We start from the raw sequence: 21,886 nt of genomic DNA, 5'->3' as shown, positions 1-21,886 counted from the left end.
GTAAAACATACCCAAGGGGTATTCCGTTGTTGATGTAATATATTTGTATTTAATTATAGATGTTTATTACAAGTTTTGGGTTTATTTGAAGTAATTGTTTTATGTTCAAATTGTTTTCTATTTGATGTATTTTTAAGGAATGTATTAGTTATGTTGGCAATAATATGGTAGTCAATATTGTGGGAATCAATATTTTTGACATGTTATATGTGTATTTTTAAGTGACAATATTTTTGTTATTGATATCTGCCAAAATCTGCATTTTTTACAACAATATTTGTGTGCTTGATATTTGTGATTTTTTTCTAGTTATACTGAGTTGATGTTTTTGTTCATCAATCAATCAAAGGTTTGTTAAGCGCAACTACTCACCCGGAAGGGTCTCAAAGCGATCGGGGGCATGAGAGGGAGGGGTTAAGTGTGCGCAGTTCCTTGGCGCTCACAGAGGTCCGTCGAGAGGCTAAATAGGTCCGGAGGTCTTCCAGGACCCACCAGGGCTCTTGTAGTTGCCGTACGCTCATGGTGATTCGGCGAAGAGCCAGGTCTAGAGGTTCTTCAGTAACTTGGAGAGAGATGGTGTCTGGTGGAGGTGGAGAGGTAGGCTGTTCCATGCCTTGGCTGCGAGGAGGGAGAAGGAGCGGCCTCCTGTTCCGGCCTTCTTGATGCGCGGCACAGTCATGAGGGAAAGCTGGGCTGAGCGGAGGGGTCTTTAGGGTGCGTGGAATGAGAGGCGGTGGTTCATGTAGGTGGGGCCGGTGTTGTGGAGGGCTTTGTGGGCGTGGGTGAGAAGCTTGAAAGTGATCCTCTTCTCGACGGGGAGCCAATGAAGTGCCTGCAGGTGTTGGGTGATGTTGCAGTGGTGCGGTAGGTTAAGGACTAGTCTGGCAGAGGTATTCTGGATGGTCTGGAGTTTGCGAGTGAGGTTTTTGTTAATCCCGGCATAGAGTGCGTTGCCGTAGTCCAGTCTGCTGCTGATGAGGGCGTGGGTGACGGTTTTTCTGTGTTCGAGGGGAATCCAGTTGAAAGTTTTTCATAGGAGACGAAGGGTGTGAAAACTGGAACAGGTGATGGCATTGATCTGGCGGTCCATTTTGAGTTCGGAGTCCAGGATGAGTCTGAGGTTGCCTATGATGAGTACTTTGGTTTTGTCTGTGTTCAGTTGTAGACAGCTGTTCTTCGTCCACCTGGCAACAGCTTCCATTCCTTCTTAAAAGTTGCGTTTTAAGGTGTTCGGTTCATTGATCAGGGAGAGGATGAGTTGAGTGTCTTCTACGTATGATACAATGTTGAGTTTGTGTGATCTGACAATGGTTGCGAGTGGGGCCATGTAGACGTTGAACAGAGTGGGGCTGATGGAGAATCCTTGGGGGACTCCGCAGATGGTCAGTGTGGGTTCCGGGAGGAAAGGAGGGAGTCTGACCCTCTGCGTTCTACCGGAGAGGAATGAGCAGATCCAGTCAAGGGCTTTATTCTGGATTCCTGCATCATTGATTCTGCAGGCTAGAGTGCGTTGTGAGACTGTGTCGAAGGCCGCAGAGCAGTCCATGAGGATGTGGGCCACCCTCTCTACCCTGTTTACGAGGGAGCGGATGTCGTCTGTCGTGGACAATGAGGGCGGTTTCAGTGCTTTGGTTCTTCCTGAAGCCTGATTGGGAGGAGTCGAGGACGTTGTGCTCTTCGATGAAGGAAGCGAGTTGGCTGTTGACAGCTTTTTCAATGACTTTCGCTGGGTATGGAAGTAAGGATATCGGTCAGAAGTCCTTGAGGACGTTGGGGTTCGCTGAGGGTTTTTTTCGGAGAGGGTTGATTTCGGCGTGTTTCCAGTCATCGGGGAAGGAGGTGGTCTTGAAGGAGCGGTTGATGATTCTTTGTAGCTCCGGAACGATGATGTCTGCGGCTCTGTGGTAGATGTGGTGGGGGCAGGGCCCCGGAGTGGTTGTTCTTCATAGTATTTAGGGTGTTTTCGATGCTGAGGGTGTTCCAGCTGTCCAGTGTCGGCTGTGTGATGTCGGAAGCGGTGGGTGTGGGTTTCACATGGAGGTTGTTGTCGTCAAAGTTGTCGTAGATGGTCTTGATGTTGTGATAGAAGAAGGCGCTGAGTTTGTAGCAGAGGTCATGGGAGGGTGGGATGTCAGTGAAGTCACTGTTGGGTTGGGCGAACTCTTTGATGATGCCGAAGAGTTCTTTGCTGTTGTGTGCTTGGGTGGAGATTCTGTCCTCGAGAGCTTTCTTTCTTAAGTGTCTGATGAGTTTGTGGTGGGCGGGGGTGGCTGTTTTGTAGTTGTCGAGGTCTGCTGGGGTTTTGGAATTCCTCCATAGTTTTTCGAGGTATATAATTTCCGATATTTGTGTATTTGGATATTTGTTGGATCAATATTATATCAGTAATCCGGATCACTGTATGGTCCTGGGCAGCGGCAATGAAATCTGTGAAGATAGTAGACAAATTATGCTGCTACTGCCATTGATTTCAAGATCTTCTGCCCATGATCCAGCAGTTCCACTCCAACAACTAGGCCCAGATAAAATTGATGGGGCTTGAAAAAAATTCTGAAAAAATCCAAGTCTATAACGGCTTGCAGCAAGTAGGTGTGTTAGCTCCTTTGTTATGTCTATTTATTTCTGATCTACCAAAAGTGCTTTCTAAGACAAATTAATTTTCTCTTAAAATTGGTGATTTACATGTACTGTTTTAGTGAATGTGGACGATTTAGTCCTACTGGACTATACGCCAATAGGTCTTCAATGGAAACGTATTGCTCTGCGATAGACACTTAGGGCCCTTTTACGAGTCAGGTGATCCGAGGGCCAGCAGACTCGTGGTGGTGGATCCAGCCACCACAGCACCGGCAGATCGACTGCCCGATTACAACTTGGGCAGTTGGACTGCACACCCGCTCTGCAAAAAAGTCATAATCAGGACCTAAGAGACCTTAAAAATGTATCTTATCGTGACAACCATTGCCCTTAAAAGGCTTGAGTCACGATTTGGGGTTCTATCTGTAGAACCAATAAAGAAGGGAATGTTGGGCAAACTAATCCCTCATTCACTATATGGAGCCGAATTGCTGTCTCTGGACAGAAAGTAGAGCTTGGTATTAAAGAGATTATTCAATGACCCAGTGAACTCAATGTTACAAGCGTTAAGAATTAAAATGGGACTACTTTCCTGAGACCTGAGAGCGCACTCACAGGCCTTATACTTCCAATTCTCGCTTAGAAAGGCACCCACCAGTGATACACTTTTGACTCATATGTTACAGGCATTAGAGTGCCATTTTAGCAAATGCTCAAGTTTTATTGAGCATTTCAATCCTACCTATCCTCGATTTTAATTAAAAAAAAATGAAAATAAAGGTTAGGCACTCCTTAGACCGTCTGGGTAATGCATGACCCTCTCTGGCTAAACTAACAGCTAAAGGGATGCAGTAAAATATTATAAGGTTCCAAATAGAAATCAACCCTGTATAGAATATAGCTGGGTTAAAAGTCAATATTTGGTTAATCCAAGATTACCGTATTTGTGGCATAGGAGTTAACTGTAATATAAATGATCTTTTCCTTGATTGCCTGTAGTTTTCAGAGCAGAGTAAAAAGTTACCCTAATTTTTAGGAGATGTTATATGGCCAATAGTCATTGTCGACATGGCTAAGTTAGCATGAGCTTTACTGCCATGATGCTGCTTTTGCGCAGGTTACTACATGACTTTATTTTTGCAAGACTCTGTTTATGCCTTTCACCTGAGAACTGTCTGCTTTTCGTGTTCTCTGCTAAGTTCCTGGGGTTTAGTTTGAACATGATGTGCAAGGTCGATAAACAATGCCCCTTGTTATTCTGTTCTGGTCAGTCCCTAGCACCTAGACATAACATGCTAAACACAGCTGCAATGCTGGAGACTCGTGCTTTGATATTACGGGGATGCTTGTTGCTTTAACACACACTTGGAGAGAGCCCTTTCATGGAGAAGAGCTATGCTGTTCTTATGATGTAAGCCTTACATCGAGGCTTTAAGGTATGGGGTCTGCTGTCAAAGCCCAGAGATCGTCCTTTAAATAAATAAACTTCTTCCAGTCAAGGGGAGGGTGGCTAGGCCTTATAGTCCTTTTACCACTGTCTTTATAAAAGGACTTCCCATTTTGTACTCCATGGAATTGTAACAATGCTAATTGTTTTGGGTTTATGCACTTTGCTGCTGGTAGTGGCTCGTATACTGTATTGTAGAGCACGATAGTTAAAATAAACATTTTAAACTATTACAGTGCCTCTGCTAAATTCTTATTGTGGACAGGTAGGAGTGAGCGAGCGAAAGGGTATGTCTTGCTAACGCGATTCCTGAGCGATTTGGGAGTGTTGTGTTCTGGGTTGTCTAATCATGTGTAGCTTAGTGATTTTTGGAGGAGAACAAATGAGACACTATAGCTAGTCGGTTTTAGGATTTTGGGTACGAAGGTGATAGGCTGGTACACCCTATACATCGAGGTCCTGTTTTCCTGAACATAGTTCTGTGTAGGTGCAGAATCCCCGCAACAGTATCACTAGGCGCAGTCAAGCTTTAGCCCCCTTGTTTGGAATGGAATATTTTGATATTGCTTTGGCTATCTCTAGATATATTGCCATACAAATAAAGCATTTTATTGTTATATATTAAAATGAGTAAAGCAATTGTATTATAACTTGGGATGGCTGTCATGCTATATATTTTTTTATATTTATTCGTATGTCCAAGTAAATTACATTTTAAAACGTGATAGTGAAATAAAAAGACTATCAAGATATTTATCAGGGTGTGTATTTTAAACAATTTAAAAAAATTGTGTATTTGTAATGACATGTCGTTTAAAACAGGGTTTTGTAACTCTATAACAAATGTCTTAGAAATAAAGTTATTATTAATATTTTATTTTTTAAAAAGAAAAAAGTTAAGAAAGTGAGCCTCCTACTCTGGTTGGGGATTGAAAGATGGCCATAATTTTGGAGAAATTAGCCCCTTAAGTTGGCACTGTACTTGCTTCTCTAATGATAGCTACACTCCTGTACATCTCTATTAAAAGGTTTTATAGGAAGTGATGTTTACATTTTTGCTGTTGACCGATACCTTACTCTACATCTTGTAACATCAGCAACCTTATTGTCCCTTACAAAAAGATCCATTCACACATCAAATGTGTGCCTTGTTAGAGTGAAAATGTTCCAAAGCCACTTACATTTAGATCACTTTTTTTGTGACTCTGTTGTTTGGCAGGCATTAAACACGTGTACTGGGGTTTAAGTGGTTTCCTCTTATGAACTTAGTCAATTAATCATGACTATGGCTATTCCATCACATCTGTTGTATCATAAACTATCTCCCCATCTCTATATCTTGCCCGACATGACGCACCACCCACATGCCCCATGTACTTCCTGTGTGCCCCTATTTTTTGAAAGTACAGTGCCTATGCAACGTTTCAATTTCTGTTCAAGTTGCACCAGCAATCATATTATTGCAACTCTTGGGAAGGTTGGAGGGGGGGGAAGGGGGGGGGGGGTCGCACGCACCTGCGTGTGCGTGCGTGTGTGTGTGCGCATGTGTGTGTGTGTGTGTGTGACATAGTAGTAAGTCTCATAAACATTCTTCTGCTAGGTATGCAATAATTATATACTTAATTAATTTAAACTGTTTGTGTGACGTGACAGTCTATATTAAAGTAAATTCTGTTCTACATCTCCGTTTGCGTAAACACGTCTGCCCGGAAAAGCTAAAAAATCAACCTTAATTGTGACATGGGTGTGCTCTACTATTTACTCAGTAGTTAAATTGGTTGAGTTGGATTAACCATGAAAAACATGAAGTGATGTGAAGTGATGAAGAGTGACGAAAAGACATATCAATTTCTTTACCTTATTACTGTCTTCCTTGTACCCTAGGTCCTGCATCTGGAAGATTATGAAACTGGAGCCCTCTTTTCAAACTTAAAAGAGGGCCCATGTCCTCTGATTATCACATTCATTTTTCTGGTTGTGGATAGCACAATATATCTGCTTCTTGCAATCTATCTGGATCAAGTCTTGCCAGGTAAGTAGCATAGTCAAATTATATCATTCTGACAACAAATCCATAATAATGATAAAGTAGTGTTTACCTGTCCTATTTCTTTCCCTTATTTGTTACAAATGTTGAGTAGATCAAAATGGCGAAGTTGGCGAGATAAATTTTACATGCGTTTAGGAGATAATGAGCCCTTCCCAGACAAGAGTGTAGAAGGTACGCCCTTTAGAGTTAGATATTAAGTTAGGAGATAGTTTTGTACATAAACACAGTTTTGGTTTAGATAGGTGGCAACATGATAATACAGGATAGGTATATCTAAATTGAGGATAAGTCTAGCGGCAACACAGGTGGTGTTATTAATAAACCTTTGCTCTCCAGACTAATATGAAAATAGTGAACACCCATGTCATCATAAGATGCATATAAAATTGGACGTTGAGCTGTTTTCACTATGTTTTCTCTCACTCCTTTTTAGCATGATAAATGCAATTTTATATGTCCACATACCACAATGCTTGATATGCCAAGCCTGATATCATACATTTCCCACATTTACAGCACCCAAACACATTTCACTTTCCTGTTTTTCCCTTCCTACTCAATTCTCCTTTATTTCAGCAGTAAAATGCTGCTCTTCTCTTTTTTTGGACACCAAACTCCCTCTAGCATCAGCACACTTATCACCCACAAAGTATTCTACCTTTTCATTCACATGCCAAACCTTTGATTAAATAATTGATCATCAACCTCTATTGCTAATAATCTATTGAAAGTGCGAACCATACCAGAGTTGCCCTCTTCAACCTTCTCACATTCACCTCTATCCATGCTCCAGATATGAACTGGATAGTTCACAACGTGTTCCTTCGCAGCAGATGTCACCAACCTTTTCTGTAACACGAGATACTTATATTCAAAGAAAATCATCCTGAGCTACTAAGATTAGTGATGTAGTAGTGACCACCCCATCTAAGATTGTCAGCAGTGATTACAACAGTACATTTGGCAGGTTTGCTAGCAGTAAAGTATCAATTTGGAACGCCACTAACTGGGTAATACATAACAGCAGTAGCTGCAGAGCCCCTGGCACCAAGGTAGTAATGTGAGTAATACATCTCTCCAACTCAAATAATAGCTTTAAATACATTTTGAGAATTCAACAATTTTCATCCGAACAACACCTTATGAGTACTGAAATTACATACATTTTCATTTCGAAGAAATGTTTTTTAATATTGGTATACATATAATGATTCAATCAAGCAAAGGTTTCTGCAGTATTCGGCTGGGCTGCACCCAGGAGAGTTATTGACAGGGAGCTGTAAAGCTACTGGTGGCCTGCGACCTACTCATTGGAGATGCCTGCTCTACACATTTTCTAAATATTTAAACAAATTTGTCCAGAGTGTAACCTCTCTCCTTGCTTATATTATTTATCTCTATCCAAGCTTGCTGTCTCCTTTTGCAACTCCAAAATCAACTTTCTAACCCCATAGCTCCCAGCTCCACTTTTTGATTGATATCAATTTCACTCCTGCTATCCTCCATTGGCACACCCTGTCCTCCATCTTAATACATTTGGATCTACTCACAGAACCTTTAAAGGTCCCTTAAAATCAAAGGTAGCTTGAGGTACCTATCTCCTCTGCCTTTCATACAATATTTCATGGACTAAATAAATCATAATCCCTGAGGTGTCTTCTTGTCCTGTCTCAAACGTCACCATCCTCATATGCCGGTTTTTGTTACCCAGCATTGAAAATTAATGTAATCTCTGCCCAATTCTCTAATTTCTGCTCCAAAAGGAACCTGGTGGTCAACGTAAACAAGACTAAATATATGGTCTTTAATGCCAATACCGTCAATTGCCCCCATCCAACAATGGATGCCAGACCCCTTGAAAGGGTTCCGACCTTTGATTATTTGGGTCTGACTCTGAATGATAAAATGCGATGGGGCCCACAAATGGTGAAGGCTAACCTAAGGCTAACTCAAGCAGCAGGTGGAATTTTGAAAGTACAGAAGAATTGCACACACAAAACAATAAGTGCCCCCCTTGAAATCTCCAAAGTCCAAGCTAGGGCATCTTCCCTGTATGGGGCGGAACTTTGGGGACACACATCAGTTAGTAACCTATCACTAACTGAAAATAATTTTATAAGACAATTGCTGGATTTACCCCAAAGCACTCCTTTGGTTCCTCTAAGATTAGACCTAAACATTTGCCCAATTTCAGAAGTGATTGCCCTCCGGCCCTTACTGTACTGGAAGCGCCTGTGGAGTACCCCTGAGCTGGTGCACTACAAGGAGGAGCTTAAGGTAGTGTTAGCTTCATTGGGTTCTGGCAAGATCCCTTGGTTGGCTTTTGTAAAACAGTCACTGACATCGACTGGGTTTGAGGAACTCTGGTTTAATCCCGAGGTTGCCTGCCCAGCCACATCTAAATCAACTATGATAAGCACTGTTAAATAAATCAACTTAACGAACCTTTTTAGTTCTACAAAAGGTTCTAGCTTGACCGATATTTTCTTGGCCACCAAGTACTTTTATAGTTTTGAGCCTGCAATTGACACAATCCAACCTACATTAGCAAAGAAGCTGTACTTGCAATTTAGATATGGCACTTTGCCCCTTTTTCAAAAAATTGATAGGTGGAAAGGGGACTCTGTGCGTCCCTGCCCAGGTTGCTCGCAAGAGGATGAAACCCCTGTGCATGTCATCCTCTTTTGTCCAGCCTACTCCTCTATTAGAAAGAAATGGATAATTCAGCTATGCAAGAACTTGGGCATAAGGCAATATTTGTTTTTTTTTAGGATTCTCAAAACGGACACAGATGCAGTGATCGTCTCTGCAGTAGCCAAATATTTATATTCCATGTGGATAACCCGAAGGAATTTGATAAACAATTCCCTAGCAGTTTAACACTAAGTCCATGACTACCAAAAAAAAAAAAAAAAAAAAAAACATTTTATCCCATTTGAATGATCTGTCTTTTATCAATTTTAGAACTTTTAAGAACTATTTAAATTTTTTAACAAAAAAAAAATATATAATGTCTAACAATCGACTAAAAATTCCTGAGATTAATATATTGGAATGTATTGCTTGACCTGTTGTATTGTTGTGTTCCTTTTTCTTTCTTTTTTCTGTATGTGCTTTTATGGTAAATCTAACCGCAATAAAGCTGATAAAAAAAAAAAAAAAGTAATCTCTGCCCAATATTTATTTTTGAGATGCTAACCAAATAAATATCTTTTCAAATAAAAATTAAATTGAAATACATGTGTACGCTTTGACAGTAAAGCATCTTGGTTGTAGCTGGTACACGAAGTCCTGAGACTATAACTTGGAAATGGTGTTTCAAAATTTGTCCACTCACCGGATAAAATATAGGCTAAATATGGTAGTGAAAAGTTTTCAAAATATGGTAGTCATTTACAATAACGGAAGAGGTAATATAGTCAAGTGACTACATTATCAGCTATGGTACCTAGAGAAACCAATGCTAACCCCAATTTTCCAGTTACTCAGTTGTGTGATCCCAAACACTTCAAACTCTCTCTGCTCTTGTTTTCTAATCTGCCGCTATGATAACATCTGTGGTTCCTAGCAGCATTAGTTACAAATGCCCATCTCTTCTGTACCGTTCATACAGTTGCTACCTTTTGATTGAGTTCCAGTCTCTATTTTGGTGGTTCTTTCAAATACTTCATCAGATTTCTCAGTTTCCAACCATTATTATAATGTTCTTCAGGACCCACCACTCGCTGTCTTGCCCAGTGCATCTCACACTACATTTAGCCATTTAGGCAAAGAAGACATTCCTGTTTATGTTATGTGATCCACTTTGCTATCATCATACACCATTTTTGTAGCTTGTTCACATTGAGAAGTCCCTATCTTTACCCTAAGTGTTGTTTAACATTGTGGCAATTTGTTTTAATAGGCGAGTATGGGCTCCGGCGATCCCCTTTTTTCTTTTTGAAGCCTTCCTACTGGTCAAAGAAAAGAAGATATTACAGTGAGCTGGATGAGAGTACTTTGAACAGAAATTTAAGCATCAGTGAAATGGCTGAACCAGTATCAGAAGAATTTCAGGGAAAGGCAGCTATCAGGTATTATAGCATGACTCACAATTCTAATCAACATGTCTTCTGTTGAGGTCTCTTTACATGTTGTATGAAAAAACAAAAAACTCACTGAAAAGTAATATTAAATAATAGCATCAGTTGACATTGCATTTTGATTTACCAACTGCAGTACATCATTTGCCAGTCTTATAATTCCCCAAATACTAATTATGGTATTTGATACTTGCTGACTGCTATGTAAACCAAAGCTTCTTGACATTATTGAAAATCAAATATGAGTACAGAGCACAGAAAAAATAAAAAACCCACTGGGTTTGAAAAACTAATCAATGCTTAATAATTAAAAAGCAAAAGCAAAATCTCAATTGTCTGTAAAAGGCCTGAATACCTGGTAAAGGCTTTTGTTGTCGCTACAGAAAAGTAAAATAAACAGTCCTTGTCATGGAGAGTGAAGTAGCCAGTGTTCTGGTTGAGTGTAGGGTGCAGAAGTTAAACGTTAACCTATCATGCAGTCTGGGGAAGTACTGTGTAGAATGCATTTAGAATCAGGAGCCTTCGAAGAGATCTAAGGATCGTAATAATATGGTCTCTTCTTCTGATCCGAGTTAGAAGTCAGGTGGATATATTTTCACTGGTTACAATATTGTTGTCAGTTTGTGTGTCAAGGCAGATATATTGAAGGCAAGATCCAATCAAAGCATTTTATACAGACTTTATTGATTAAGGATGGATTTTCTTCCGCAGTTTGATTTGTAAAAAGCATGTACTTGTAACATTTGATATGTTTACCTCATGGAACAGGTCAGTATCAAAATAAATGTCTAGTTTTGAGTACGGCGTTAGATGGACCTACAAATAAAACCATAGCATTGGTGTAGACATGGATTCCATTTATCCAAGTAGTTCTTGAGCCGCGAAAAATTTAGATTAAATAAATAATCATTAAAATGTTTTTGCCAGAGTCTGCCAGGTGTTTTGCCTTTTATGCACGATTAGCTTGTGGCTGGAGAAAAGGAAAGGCCGACCTGTATGAGTGGCCTGTTTTAAAAAGCTTGACAACACTGCTGTTCATCAAATGTGTAGGAGAGTGGCATCGACTGCATAGTTGCCCTCAACTTTTTGCTGATGTTTTTGCTGTTTTATGACTCTAGCCAGGCTGTGGCCCTGCTATCCAGGACCCCAGCCTCTCTGCTTCCTCTGTTAAACGATGTGAGTACCTTAGGTACAACCCAATTGGATGCTGAGGGTGCCCTGACAGTCCCTTGTAGACCCATAGGTACCCAGGGCATGGGTCCCTCAGTAGGCCTACCAGGGCTGCAGCACTTATTGTGCCACCCTGGGACAGCCATACAAACTGACACCACCAGACCACTACTGTAGTCTGGGTAAGGTGGTGCTAGCACCCCTTACAGGGATATAGGTATCTTCTATCCCACCCCATTACAACACATATACGCTCATAGGTCACCCCTATAGCAGGCCTTGGTAATCCTACAAGGCAGGGTGCTGAGGTACGTGTGAGGGGGGACCCCTACATGAGTAGGGCCTCTCTGCAACCTTCCTAAAATCATTGCTGGGTTGTTTGTAGTGTAGCCATACCATATACGCTTAACCGCATTATAAGTCTATCGCGATAACGCGATAACTTGAGAATGGCTACACAGAACCATATCGTGTTTGGTGTCAAACATGTAGGAATCATACCCCCAGTCCAGCCATGGGCATGAGGGTACGATTCCCCCCTGCTAGAGGGGAGATATGGGAAAAGCGGCAGAAAAGTGCACAAGCAGTACAAAATGGCTACTACCCGCCACCTACACGACCCTGGCTGGCTGTTGCTGGGGAAAACCCCAGCCTCGCCAGCTGGACAATAGGGCTCCTGTGGCAGGGAGGTGCTAGCATCTCCCCAGACAGGATAATGTGGATTGGAACAGGGTGGGTGCACCAAAAGTCCTTTCAGAGTTGCACGTAGGCAGCTGCAGAAGCCTCATTCTGCATACACCGCTTGGAACCGGTTCAGGGGCATCCTGCCCCTTGCCCAGGCGGGAAACACACAAAGGGGAGAGGGTGTAGCCACCCTTTCCCGCCTCACCTACCATTGGTGGACACTACTTTGGACACTCCCCTAATCTTGGGGATAAAGGTGAATAACGTGAGTAACAGTCTTGACCTTCGACTTGCTGCTGCCCAGCTGACGGAAGAAATCTCCCTTGGGATAAAGGAGTTATCCCCCTGCTTGGCAGGCACCTGAAACACTGCAAGTGACCCGGTTGGAACTTCGCTGCTCTCACGAACTTCGACGACTTCCAGAAACCTTGAGGTGGGTTTCCAGCGCATCCCAGAGGCCAGTGAGTGTGCTCAACGAGTTTGGGCACCGTGGACCGCGTGGGTGCCGAGATCCCCAATACCCCGAGACACCGGCCTCCTCTTGCATAGCACACGACCCTGACCAGTGGGGAAGTTGTGCTTTGGCCCGTTTTCGAGCCAACCACTCTACAGCAATTGTGCCAAAGACCAGCGCCCTAGCCCCCTCCGGTGGCCCGTGGGTGCCCTTTTACGCACGCCAAATTGCTGCCTCCCGCGGTCCCTTGTCTCTCGACTTGTGGGCCCTAGCGGAGGTCTATCTCTACAATCAAGAGTTCCCCTGGTTGCTCCAGGCCTGCTCTACAGTCTCCTCGAAGGAGACCTCTCCCAGACCTCGTGGGTCTACACTGTAGCAGATTTGTTTATTCTTCGTGGGTTGCGGTTGCCAAGGCTTAGTGGATCCAATCCGGACACTAACACCGCTGCGACCCTCATCCGACGTGGGACAGTCGCCCTCCTGAAGCTGGCCTTCCTTGAAGCCTCCCGGAGCCCGTGGCTGCAGATCCAAGCTACACCACTTTCCACCTGAAGCACCCGACATCGAAGGGCTCTTTGCTTTGAGCCTTCTGGTCACTTTGCCGTGACCCAGACTCTGTCCCCTCTGCTTTCAGGTTCTTCTCTACAATCTTCACATCTTTGATCTTCACGGCATCATCAACGCTTTTGGCTAGCAGAACTTTTGACTATTTTCCCATTGAAAATCGGCCCGCGACCCGACAGCAGAAACGACCTATGCATCCGGCTTCCCTGGGGCAGGTAACAGTGGTACCTCAGTACTCTCGTGGTAGTGGGCTCTTCAAAAGCTTAAGTCTGAAGTTTTAACTTTGTACTCCTGCTAGAAGTATTTTTAAACTGTTTATTTCCAACCGCGACATTCTCCATAGGCTGTAATAGAGATCCCGATAGCAGCTACTTGCACTGCACGCGCCTCCTGTGGGTCCCCATCCTCATAACCTGGGGTGGATTCTTAAGGGGCCAGCGATCCTGAATGCCCTAGGCATTGCCTGTAGAATTGTCGTGGTTATTATACCACTTTTTTAGTGTATGGTTTGGTCCCCCCCTGGGGCCCAATGTTAATAGTGCTATTTATTGTGTCTATCAATGCTTGTTTGATATTGTAACTTTGCCACAGCTTCATAAAGAGACTGTGGGATTCTGTCTAGAATAAATACATATATTTTATATATATACCTGTGTGGGCTACTCTATCATTTGGTTATTCAAGAGGTTATTATAGTAAAAAAATAAGCTTAACACTCCTTCAAGACTTAGCCTGAAGGCTGCTCTCCACAGCTACCACTAGGATAGCTTTCTTTAAAGGTTGTCTTAAACCTATCATCAATAAGAGTCGAATTGGACTGGTGCAAGGTGTCCCTATAACTAGGAGACAGCATATGCCTGGCCAACTTCTCACAAAATGTAAATTTAATGTTCTACATTAGAGAAGCAGATATTATCCCCTCATAATAAATGGTAACTAAAGGCAAGACCTTTCTTTATTTTATGAGTGTGTTTCAAATTGACTTTATTGTAACCTCCCAAATAAGGCAGAATGAAATTTATCAGGTAATTTGGACTATATTAGGGAACTGAGTAAAGCAAAATGTTCCAAGGTGGCTGCTGTATGCATCATGGAAGTATAAAGAGTGCTGTGAGACTAAATGGAATATGATGGTTAATGCATGCCATTGATGTAATAATACACATTTTCCAGTCTGTCCAACTCTTAATAAATACCCAGAAGGCAAAGGGAACATACAAGGTTGTACTTAGAATGTAGGGCCTCATTACGATGTAGGTCAGAGTTTCCTCCTGTCACCGACTCGGAATCGGGACTGACAGACTCGCGGTCGGCGGTTCCTCCCGACCGATTACGATGCAACCGAACACTGTTTGGTTGGATTCCCACTGACCCAACAACACAGGCTCTTATGGGGAAATGGGGGGTGGGCGGTAAACTCTGCACCCTGTTGCGGGCACCCCATGGTACATACCACACAGTGCAGGGTTCTACAGGGGGGTCCCTTAGTTACCCCCTCGGCCCCCACCCGGAGATCGCAGGATTAAGGGGCCCGCAAAAGTCACTTTCCAATGTCGGACAGGCTGACTCGGAAATGCAGTTGGTAGAGCTGTTCGATGTGGGTCCAACCAACACAGATTCTCCGAGAGCCGGTAGGAACCGATTCGGAAAGACCGTGCAGTTTACAAATGGACCATGAACATTGTAATCAGTCGGTCAGTTCGTAAACCAACCAAGTCGGTCGGAAGGGTTCTGACGCAGTATAGGAGATTCTGACTGTCGGAAGGAGGCTTTCCGCCTGACATCGTAATCTGCCCTGTAGTGGTTTAGAAAACAAATCATGGCATCTCATTATCCTCATTGAATTCAAGGTGAACTCTTCGTAATTTACAAATTCATTTACTCATCATAATTGGGCATAATTTCACTGTGCAATGACCACACGTGACCGCGAGAGGCATGTGCTTGATCCTAGAATCTGTATTTGTCAATCAAGTGCAATGACTCTGTGAAATGACTTGCCATTGGTTACTTGGTGTTGCTTTTCCTGATCCACTATATGAGTTTAGCTGCGCTGTGTTGACACCCTAGGCAAACCATGAAATCAATGTAGGTACATTTTTCCAGTCACCAATTTTTTTATTTCCTTTTTTTCTGTGAACTTCGACAGTCCTCCTAAATTGGTGCCCTAGGCGACTGCAAGTTTGTCTGTTGCCTATTTAGCTATCTATTTGGAATTTGCCATTTCTGCGAGGTCACCCTTAATATTTTTGGGCTTATTTGCTTAACATTATTTTTGCTGACTATAGCACTCTCTGCACTTTACCCCAGGTAACCAGTGGTAAGTGCTTGTGCTCCTCTTTCAACAAGACAAAATTGGTAAAATCTTGATTGGCATATTGTCGGGAAGAGCTGGAAATACCGGAAGCAGAATTCCCCTCTGACCCCCATGACATGACCATGCAGGTACGGGACGAAGACGGTCCCTTTAATTCGGTCTGACAACAGGAGGAGGCGGGACTGACACTGGTGACGCCGTGCCTCGAAGACCTTTCAGGAGGGGAGGAGGAGCGGAGAAGCGGGAGCATCCACGAAGAAGACGCGGAAAAAGACCCGGGAAGCAGCGCGAGGAGAGAGACCCCTGACGGCTGGCGGCGCCGGGACCCCTGCAGTGGGAGAGAGACCAGGAAGCAACGCGGCCGTCCTGCTTGTTGGAGAAGACGGCAGCAAAAAACCGACACCACGCCATCGCCCGCCACCCCCCAGGAGGAGGGTGGCTCGAACAGGTACGGGGACGACTCCGGGGGATTTTAAACACACCGGGAGGGAATGCCTAACAGAGAGCGGTCACTGCTACTAGCTCTAACCGGTAATCACTCTCTGTAGTCGCGGTGTCATCTCCCTCACGGTCTGTCTTCCCCTACTCTTGCTCTCATCGGCAAAACCACCAATCTGATCCTTGGTTTCCTTTTCTTTTTTCTTTCTTTTCTCCGGCTTCCCCTGCAACTGAGACGTCCGTCTAGAACCTCGTTAAGAACTCTGAAACTTGAAACGACGGAAGCAACGAAGTCTCCCCATGCAGACACAGAAATCGGACGATTTTCAGCAGAGGGACATTGTAAAGCTGTCACACGGAGTATCTTTTCTGTCATGTAAGGCTGCCCCGCCTTCCCTGGTAGCGTGACACATATTTAACGTACATATAAGTCCGTACCAAGGTGTACCCAGTCCTGCAACCAGTAGCATGACTGTGCAAGTTTTAACTGCAAATTTGACCTGTGATACGAACCCCTTTTGACAGGCTTAAATCCTCCTTTTAAATATTCATAATCCACCCCTAAGTAGACCTTTTTGCCCATAATTTAAGGGTGCATGGTATTTAAAAGTAGGGCATGTAAAAGTTTAATGTTAAACTTTCTAACGATAATAATGGCCTCGAAGATATTTTACTTGAACAGGTTTGGCTGTTCCATAGGACCCAAGTGGGATGTAATATTAAATAATAATCCTGTATCATAGGAATAGCTAGAAAAATAATTCAACAACTCTATTTGAAAGTTTACAAAAATTCAATTCAATTGTTCTAAATCTAAATATTACAAAAATTTAACTTTAAAAAAAGTTTTCTTTACCCTGCCTGGAGCCCCCAGAAGCTAAATTTGCATTTTTTCCTCTCATATGGCCAGCCAGCAATTGGCATTTAAATATATGTGAATGAGGTGTGAACTTGCTCCCAGGAGCAAACCAATAGGCTGACCTGAATGAGCAGAAATTACCTCTCTAAATCAGTCAGAATAAGAAAGAGAGGCCGCAAGGATCCTTTTTGACATTGGAGTGTCAGCTCCTCCTTGAGCGTCACATCCTGCTTGACAGGTCTACTGGGGCTTGTCAAATGACCTTTGGGGTGCCCTTCATTAGAGGCCTTGCCTATCACAGACAAATATTAATTCACAATTGAGATTTGCCTATCCTTTGTGTCAGAAAGGCTGGATATTATTAAAGACACGGAGGTCAGTATTATGCTTTTCTTTTCCTGCTTTCAATATATAGCAGTCAATACGAAAAAGCTACATTACCCAGAAAACCCTGGGAAAGAACTACAAACATAACATCAGAATGGAATAACCAGTAGGACATTGAGCGCCATAATAATTATTCTGGCTGAGAGCAACAAACCCTCTTTTTTTTGTGAGCCAATCCAGATAAGTACCAGTGAGTAAAATCTGGGCAGAAGTCAAAATTAGTAAAACAGTCACCATATCCTTGAAGACATCCAAAAGGAAAACAGAAAGCATGCTCTGAAATCCTGGAGCAGCAAAGGAAGTCTGCCAAGATGAATCCAAATCAGGAGAAGCTCTGGACAAGCTAGGTTGACGATGTGGAACTGGTTGAAGGTTTTGGAACTGCAGACAATTACCAACCATGGAGGGTTAATGAAATAGTGGTGGGATGAATCTCACCTCTGTGTCTTTGATAAAATCTAGCCTTTCTGACACCAAGGCTAGGAAAATCTAAATTCCATTTCAAGATTGGTGGCTCATATTATGCTTGTTCAAAACAATGAAATAGCAGATACATCCGGATGAGCAATTGTTTACAATAAAAAGTTCTAAACTTATTAACGTTTGACCTAAGAATATCATGTAAACCTGCACCAGCACAGAAAGCCTTAGAGGCCATAGCCCCGCTGGGTAAAATCAGAAACACGTTTGAGCATAGTCTTTCAAATACTTTATTCGGTCGTTATGACCATAAAAGTACAAGTGCAAACATTGCAAAGGTTCAGTTGATACCAATGTAGCCGTTGTACAATCAAGATAAAAATGTAGGTATCATGTTAAGACCAACATCATGATGTGAGTTTTTAAAACAATGATTTGAAAGAAATAAAACCAAAAGTAAACATTCTAGTAATATAAGACTAAAACCCACACAGGATTTCGGAGAAATGTTGCCACTGCGCAAACTATTCATGGCCTGGAATCTGTTTTTAATATACGAAATGCTTCTTGATGGCACTGAGTTCCCATCAGCCTACATACGGGTGCTAGCCAATAAAAATCTCGGAGTAATGTATAACGGAAATGCGAAGAAGATATGTTTAACCGTCTCAAGTGTCCGGGGGCATCCAGGACAATACTGTACAGCCTCAAAAGTTTGTTGCCAAGCCACTGTGAAAGAATTCACAGAGAGGCAACCAAATCTAAATTGTATGTAGAGCATCCTATCTTGTGGGGCCGAGATTATCTCCATATACTGTTCGTGTATACGTAGCCACTTAAACTCCATAAATTCTAGAGATAGATGGCCAGCAGAGGGTTGGGAAACAGTTGTCTGTATCTTAACGTTCCAATAATGTGATTTTACAACATCTCTGCTGGGTAAGAGGCTTAGATCAGAGACATCCCACAAGGTATCCAGGCCTATGGCAGAGAGCAATGCCTTGACTTTGGTAAACCAGCATATTTATTTTAAAGCAATCAAGTTTATAAAGATCTTTAAAGGCCATAGCATAATGACTAAGCTCAGGTGTTTGCTTAAGTCGTAACCAAAAGAGAAGGGGGCGAAGCCTTGCTTTATCCACATAGTGGATCTACCCATATCCAATCTCAGAGGAATAAGCGGAGTACTCTGGGGAAGTGAGCATAGAGATCTTAGAAACTTATTTTGTGTGTGTAGAAGGCCCTCATGATTGTCAAAACCCCAGATTTTAGCCCTGTAAAGGGCGGATGTTACTTCCTTCTGATTGTATACCTGGAGTGGGGCTGCTACTGGCCTGGATTGAGGGGCCTTGTGCTCTTTAATCAGTTCCCCAGAGATTTTCTTCTGCTGGAGATTCCTTTTGATAGTGTGGTGCTTCCATGCCATTGACTCGGAGAGAGTCACCCACAGATAATCAAAAGTGGAACCTTTCTCCAAAGGAGTCCCTCCCAGCATCAGTTTACCTTTAAACGATTTGTGGGGGTACATTGTCAGGAGTTTAGTTTTCAAGGTATTAACCTCCAGGCCAGAAAGCGGTCAAGAAGGAGTTGAAGACCACTAGGAGTCTTAGAGACTACTAATGTGTCATCTGCAAATATTAAAGTTGTTACTTTTCCATCCCCTAGTGTGGGTGCATCAGCAGGGACTTCCTCCAAATGCTTCACCACCCCGTTTATAAAAAGGGAGAACAGGGTGGGATCCAGGACACTTCCTTGACGAACCCCCCTAACAACTTTAATTGGTACAGTCAGATGCCCTTGATCATCCCCCCATCAAACCCTTGCGTAGGTATCCTCACGCAACCGAACAACCAGCACAAGAAGCTCTGATGGTAACCCCAGTTCCTTCAGTACCTGCTATAGTTTGGATCTTGGCTAAGGTCTAAGGCTGACTTTGATCGATAAAAGCAATGTACAAACTGTCTTGCTCGATGTTCACTGTTTTCCAAGCCACTAGGGCAAATCTAAAAACTTGGTAGACGGTGCTGACTTTCCTCCTGAACCCAGCTTGGAACGGGAATAAGATGTAATTTTCCATCCAATCTGTGATCTGTGACAGTGCGCGATTGCCCTTTTTGAAAACCGGGATTACTTCTTCGCCCTTCCATGACGGTGGTATTGGTGCCCTGGCGGTGATTCCATTGGCAAGTACCCAGATATATTTGTCCCAGTTGGCGATATCACTAAGGAAGACGTCTCTAGGTAAGCTATTTGGACTGGAGGCTTTGTTCCTAGCTGTGGATGTTACGCTTTAGGTGATTTCAGTTATTGAAAACAGCTCGATGGACCGTGTGCCAAAGTATTCATAAGAAGGGCCTTAAATGGTCAACTGCTGGTACAGTGTAAACAGCATAAAAATGGTCAACCCAAGCAGCTACAGAAATGTTACTGGTAGGCAGCCTTGGTCTGTTGGCGTCTCCCCTTGTAACCAATAACGAGAATTGTTGAGAGACTTCTGGCAAGCATCACGGATTTGTACCCAACGATTTTCAGCCCAGTCTCTTCTCGCTTTTACCTGGGCTGACTTGGAGGTCTTCCTGGCCTCTTATTTCTGAAAGACATTATTTGTTCTAACTGCAGCAGCTAGGACTGCCCGTAGTTTCTTGCAATCTTTACTAAACCAGACTCGGTCTTATTATTAAGGAGGATATCTGCTCAAAGAGGGATGTATGTCTGTCTGTTACCTTTAGGAGCTCCTCTTGTTGCTCACTCAAATTACGGAAATTTCCAGTACTGGCAAGTAATAATTGCTTTATTGCGTCATATTTAGAAGTATCTCTTGCTACACATGCCCACTTCATTCTCCTATTATAGTTTGTGGGGCAGATCATGTTAGTTGATAGTATGCTGCCGAATGGGCTACAATGTCTTGTCCAAGGTGATGACATAGCAAGCTCAATCAGATTGTGGTCGCTATCGATGGTCGTCCCAACTGACATGTCTAACACTCCAGGCCATAATCTTACATCAATCAGTAAGTAGTCAGTGTGACTCATGTTCACAGTTCTGTTGAACGTATTTGCCCCTAACCTATCTAACTTGGTGCGTCCATTTGCTGCCCTTAACCCATATTTGAGAGTTATTGCTTGGAGCTGCAGAACTGGTCGCATCCATTTTTTGATTGGTGGTAGGTCAAGCGGGGGTACAGACTGCATTTTATCTGTCCGCTCAGTGCTGGTTAGGTCTTCAGAATCGAGTGGTTCAAAGGTAACATTAAAATCTCCAGCTATTATTACGGGAGAAGGAAACTGTCTTTTCTTGAGGCAGTCTTCCAGCTCTTGAAGTGCTGAAGAGCCTCAGCCACGAGCATAAACGTTGAATAAGGCCACAGACTTGCCATTCCTGCCCTTGAGGTGTACCGCAGGAATATTGGGATATTGGTCTTAATTTGTTTCGTGAAACATTGTTAATCAATTCTGATCCATATCAGAAGCCCTCCAACCGGCCATCCTGGTTTATTGGTGAATGCTGGGCAACACAAAGTGATGTATCCAGGAATAAAAACAGGTGCTGTGGCCCAGGTTTCCTGTAATATGCAGATGTCAAAGAGTTCAATATATTGTAGCCAATGAGGGAGTGCTACCTTGTGCCTTAAACCAGCCATGTTCCAAGATAGACTACATAGTTTGGTGGTTAAATCTCCTGGGTCAAGGCTAGCAAAGTGATGTTCATCTATTGCGCTTATCATCAGTGAGCTTATGACTGCAGCTTGCTGGCTAAGGCTTGCCCAGTGATTGCTGTTCATAGGCTGTGTAGAGACAAAAGCCTCTGAACTAGGAGACTGGTGTGCATCGACTAGCGTTAAGTCTTCCTGAGACTTGTCGTTGGGGGCTAAATGAGCAGTTGAGTCTGGAAGATGTGATGTCTGAATAGCTTGATGTTGCTGGGAATGCCAGTCAGTTGATATTGGCTAAAGTTGAGTCTGGATCCAACAAAGTGCCATGCCTATTACCGGCTTGAAGCTGCGGTGTACCAGTGGGATTGTATTTCAACTGGATTCTGGTGGAAGAGGGTGAACATGTCCTTGCCTCAAGAGCTATTAAATTGTGTACCAAGTCTTCATCCCTCAAGTGCAATTCAACGGAATCCGAGAAGTGGTGGGTTATCCTTTTTGCCCATAAAATGTCATCTCTATTTTAAATTATTTTGTTTAAATTGTATGTATTGAATTTTCAAGCAAGGCGGACTATCAATGATACAGAGTCATTGAAGGCGAAGGAAACATATAAACCCCACAACATCCCATTATAGACCTGATGCAGGAACTTAAAATGTATAATTCGAAGATTACAATTGGCCGTGAGGCGGCCAGTGAGCTGACAACACGCAGTCCAGACCTCCGGCGCGATAGGAGCACCCAGCGCCTTCTGCCAGCGCGAGCAAGAGGGGTGTACCTCT

The 21,886-nt window shown here is 43.1% G+C and overlaps 1 protein-coding gene across 1 annotated transcript in view; it reads left to right on the top strand.

Annotated features, from left to right (window-relative positions):
- LOC146810320 (cholesterol transporter ABCA5-like) overlaps window positions 1–21,886 on the top strand; it is a 1,540,893-nt gene that overhangs the window by 393,608 nt on the left and 1,125,399 nt on the right. The window contains exons 9-10 of the mRNA XM_085617316.1: window positions 5,909–6,056; window positions 9,979–10,147. Coding sequence (XP_085473442.1) covers window positions 5,909–6,056; window positions 9,979–10,147 — 317 coding nt within the window. The remainder of the gene's footprint in view (window positions 1–5,908; window positions 6,057–9,978; window positions 10,148–21,886) is intronic.

The sequence above is a fragment of the Triturus cristatus genome, chromosome 7, assembly GCF_964204655.1.
Source record: "Triturus cristatus chromosome 7, aTriCri1.1, whole genome shotgun sequence".
NCBI classification, from domain to species: Eukaryota; Metazoa; Chordata; class Amphibia; order Caudata; family Salamandridae; genus Triturus; species Triturus cristatus.
Note: the sequence above shows the minus strand (reverse complement) of the source record. Positions and strands in the feature narration are given on the sequence as shown.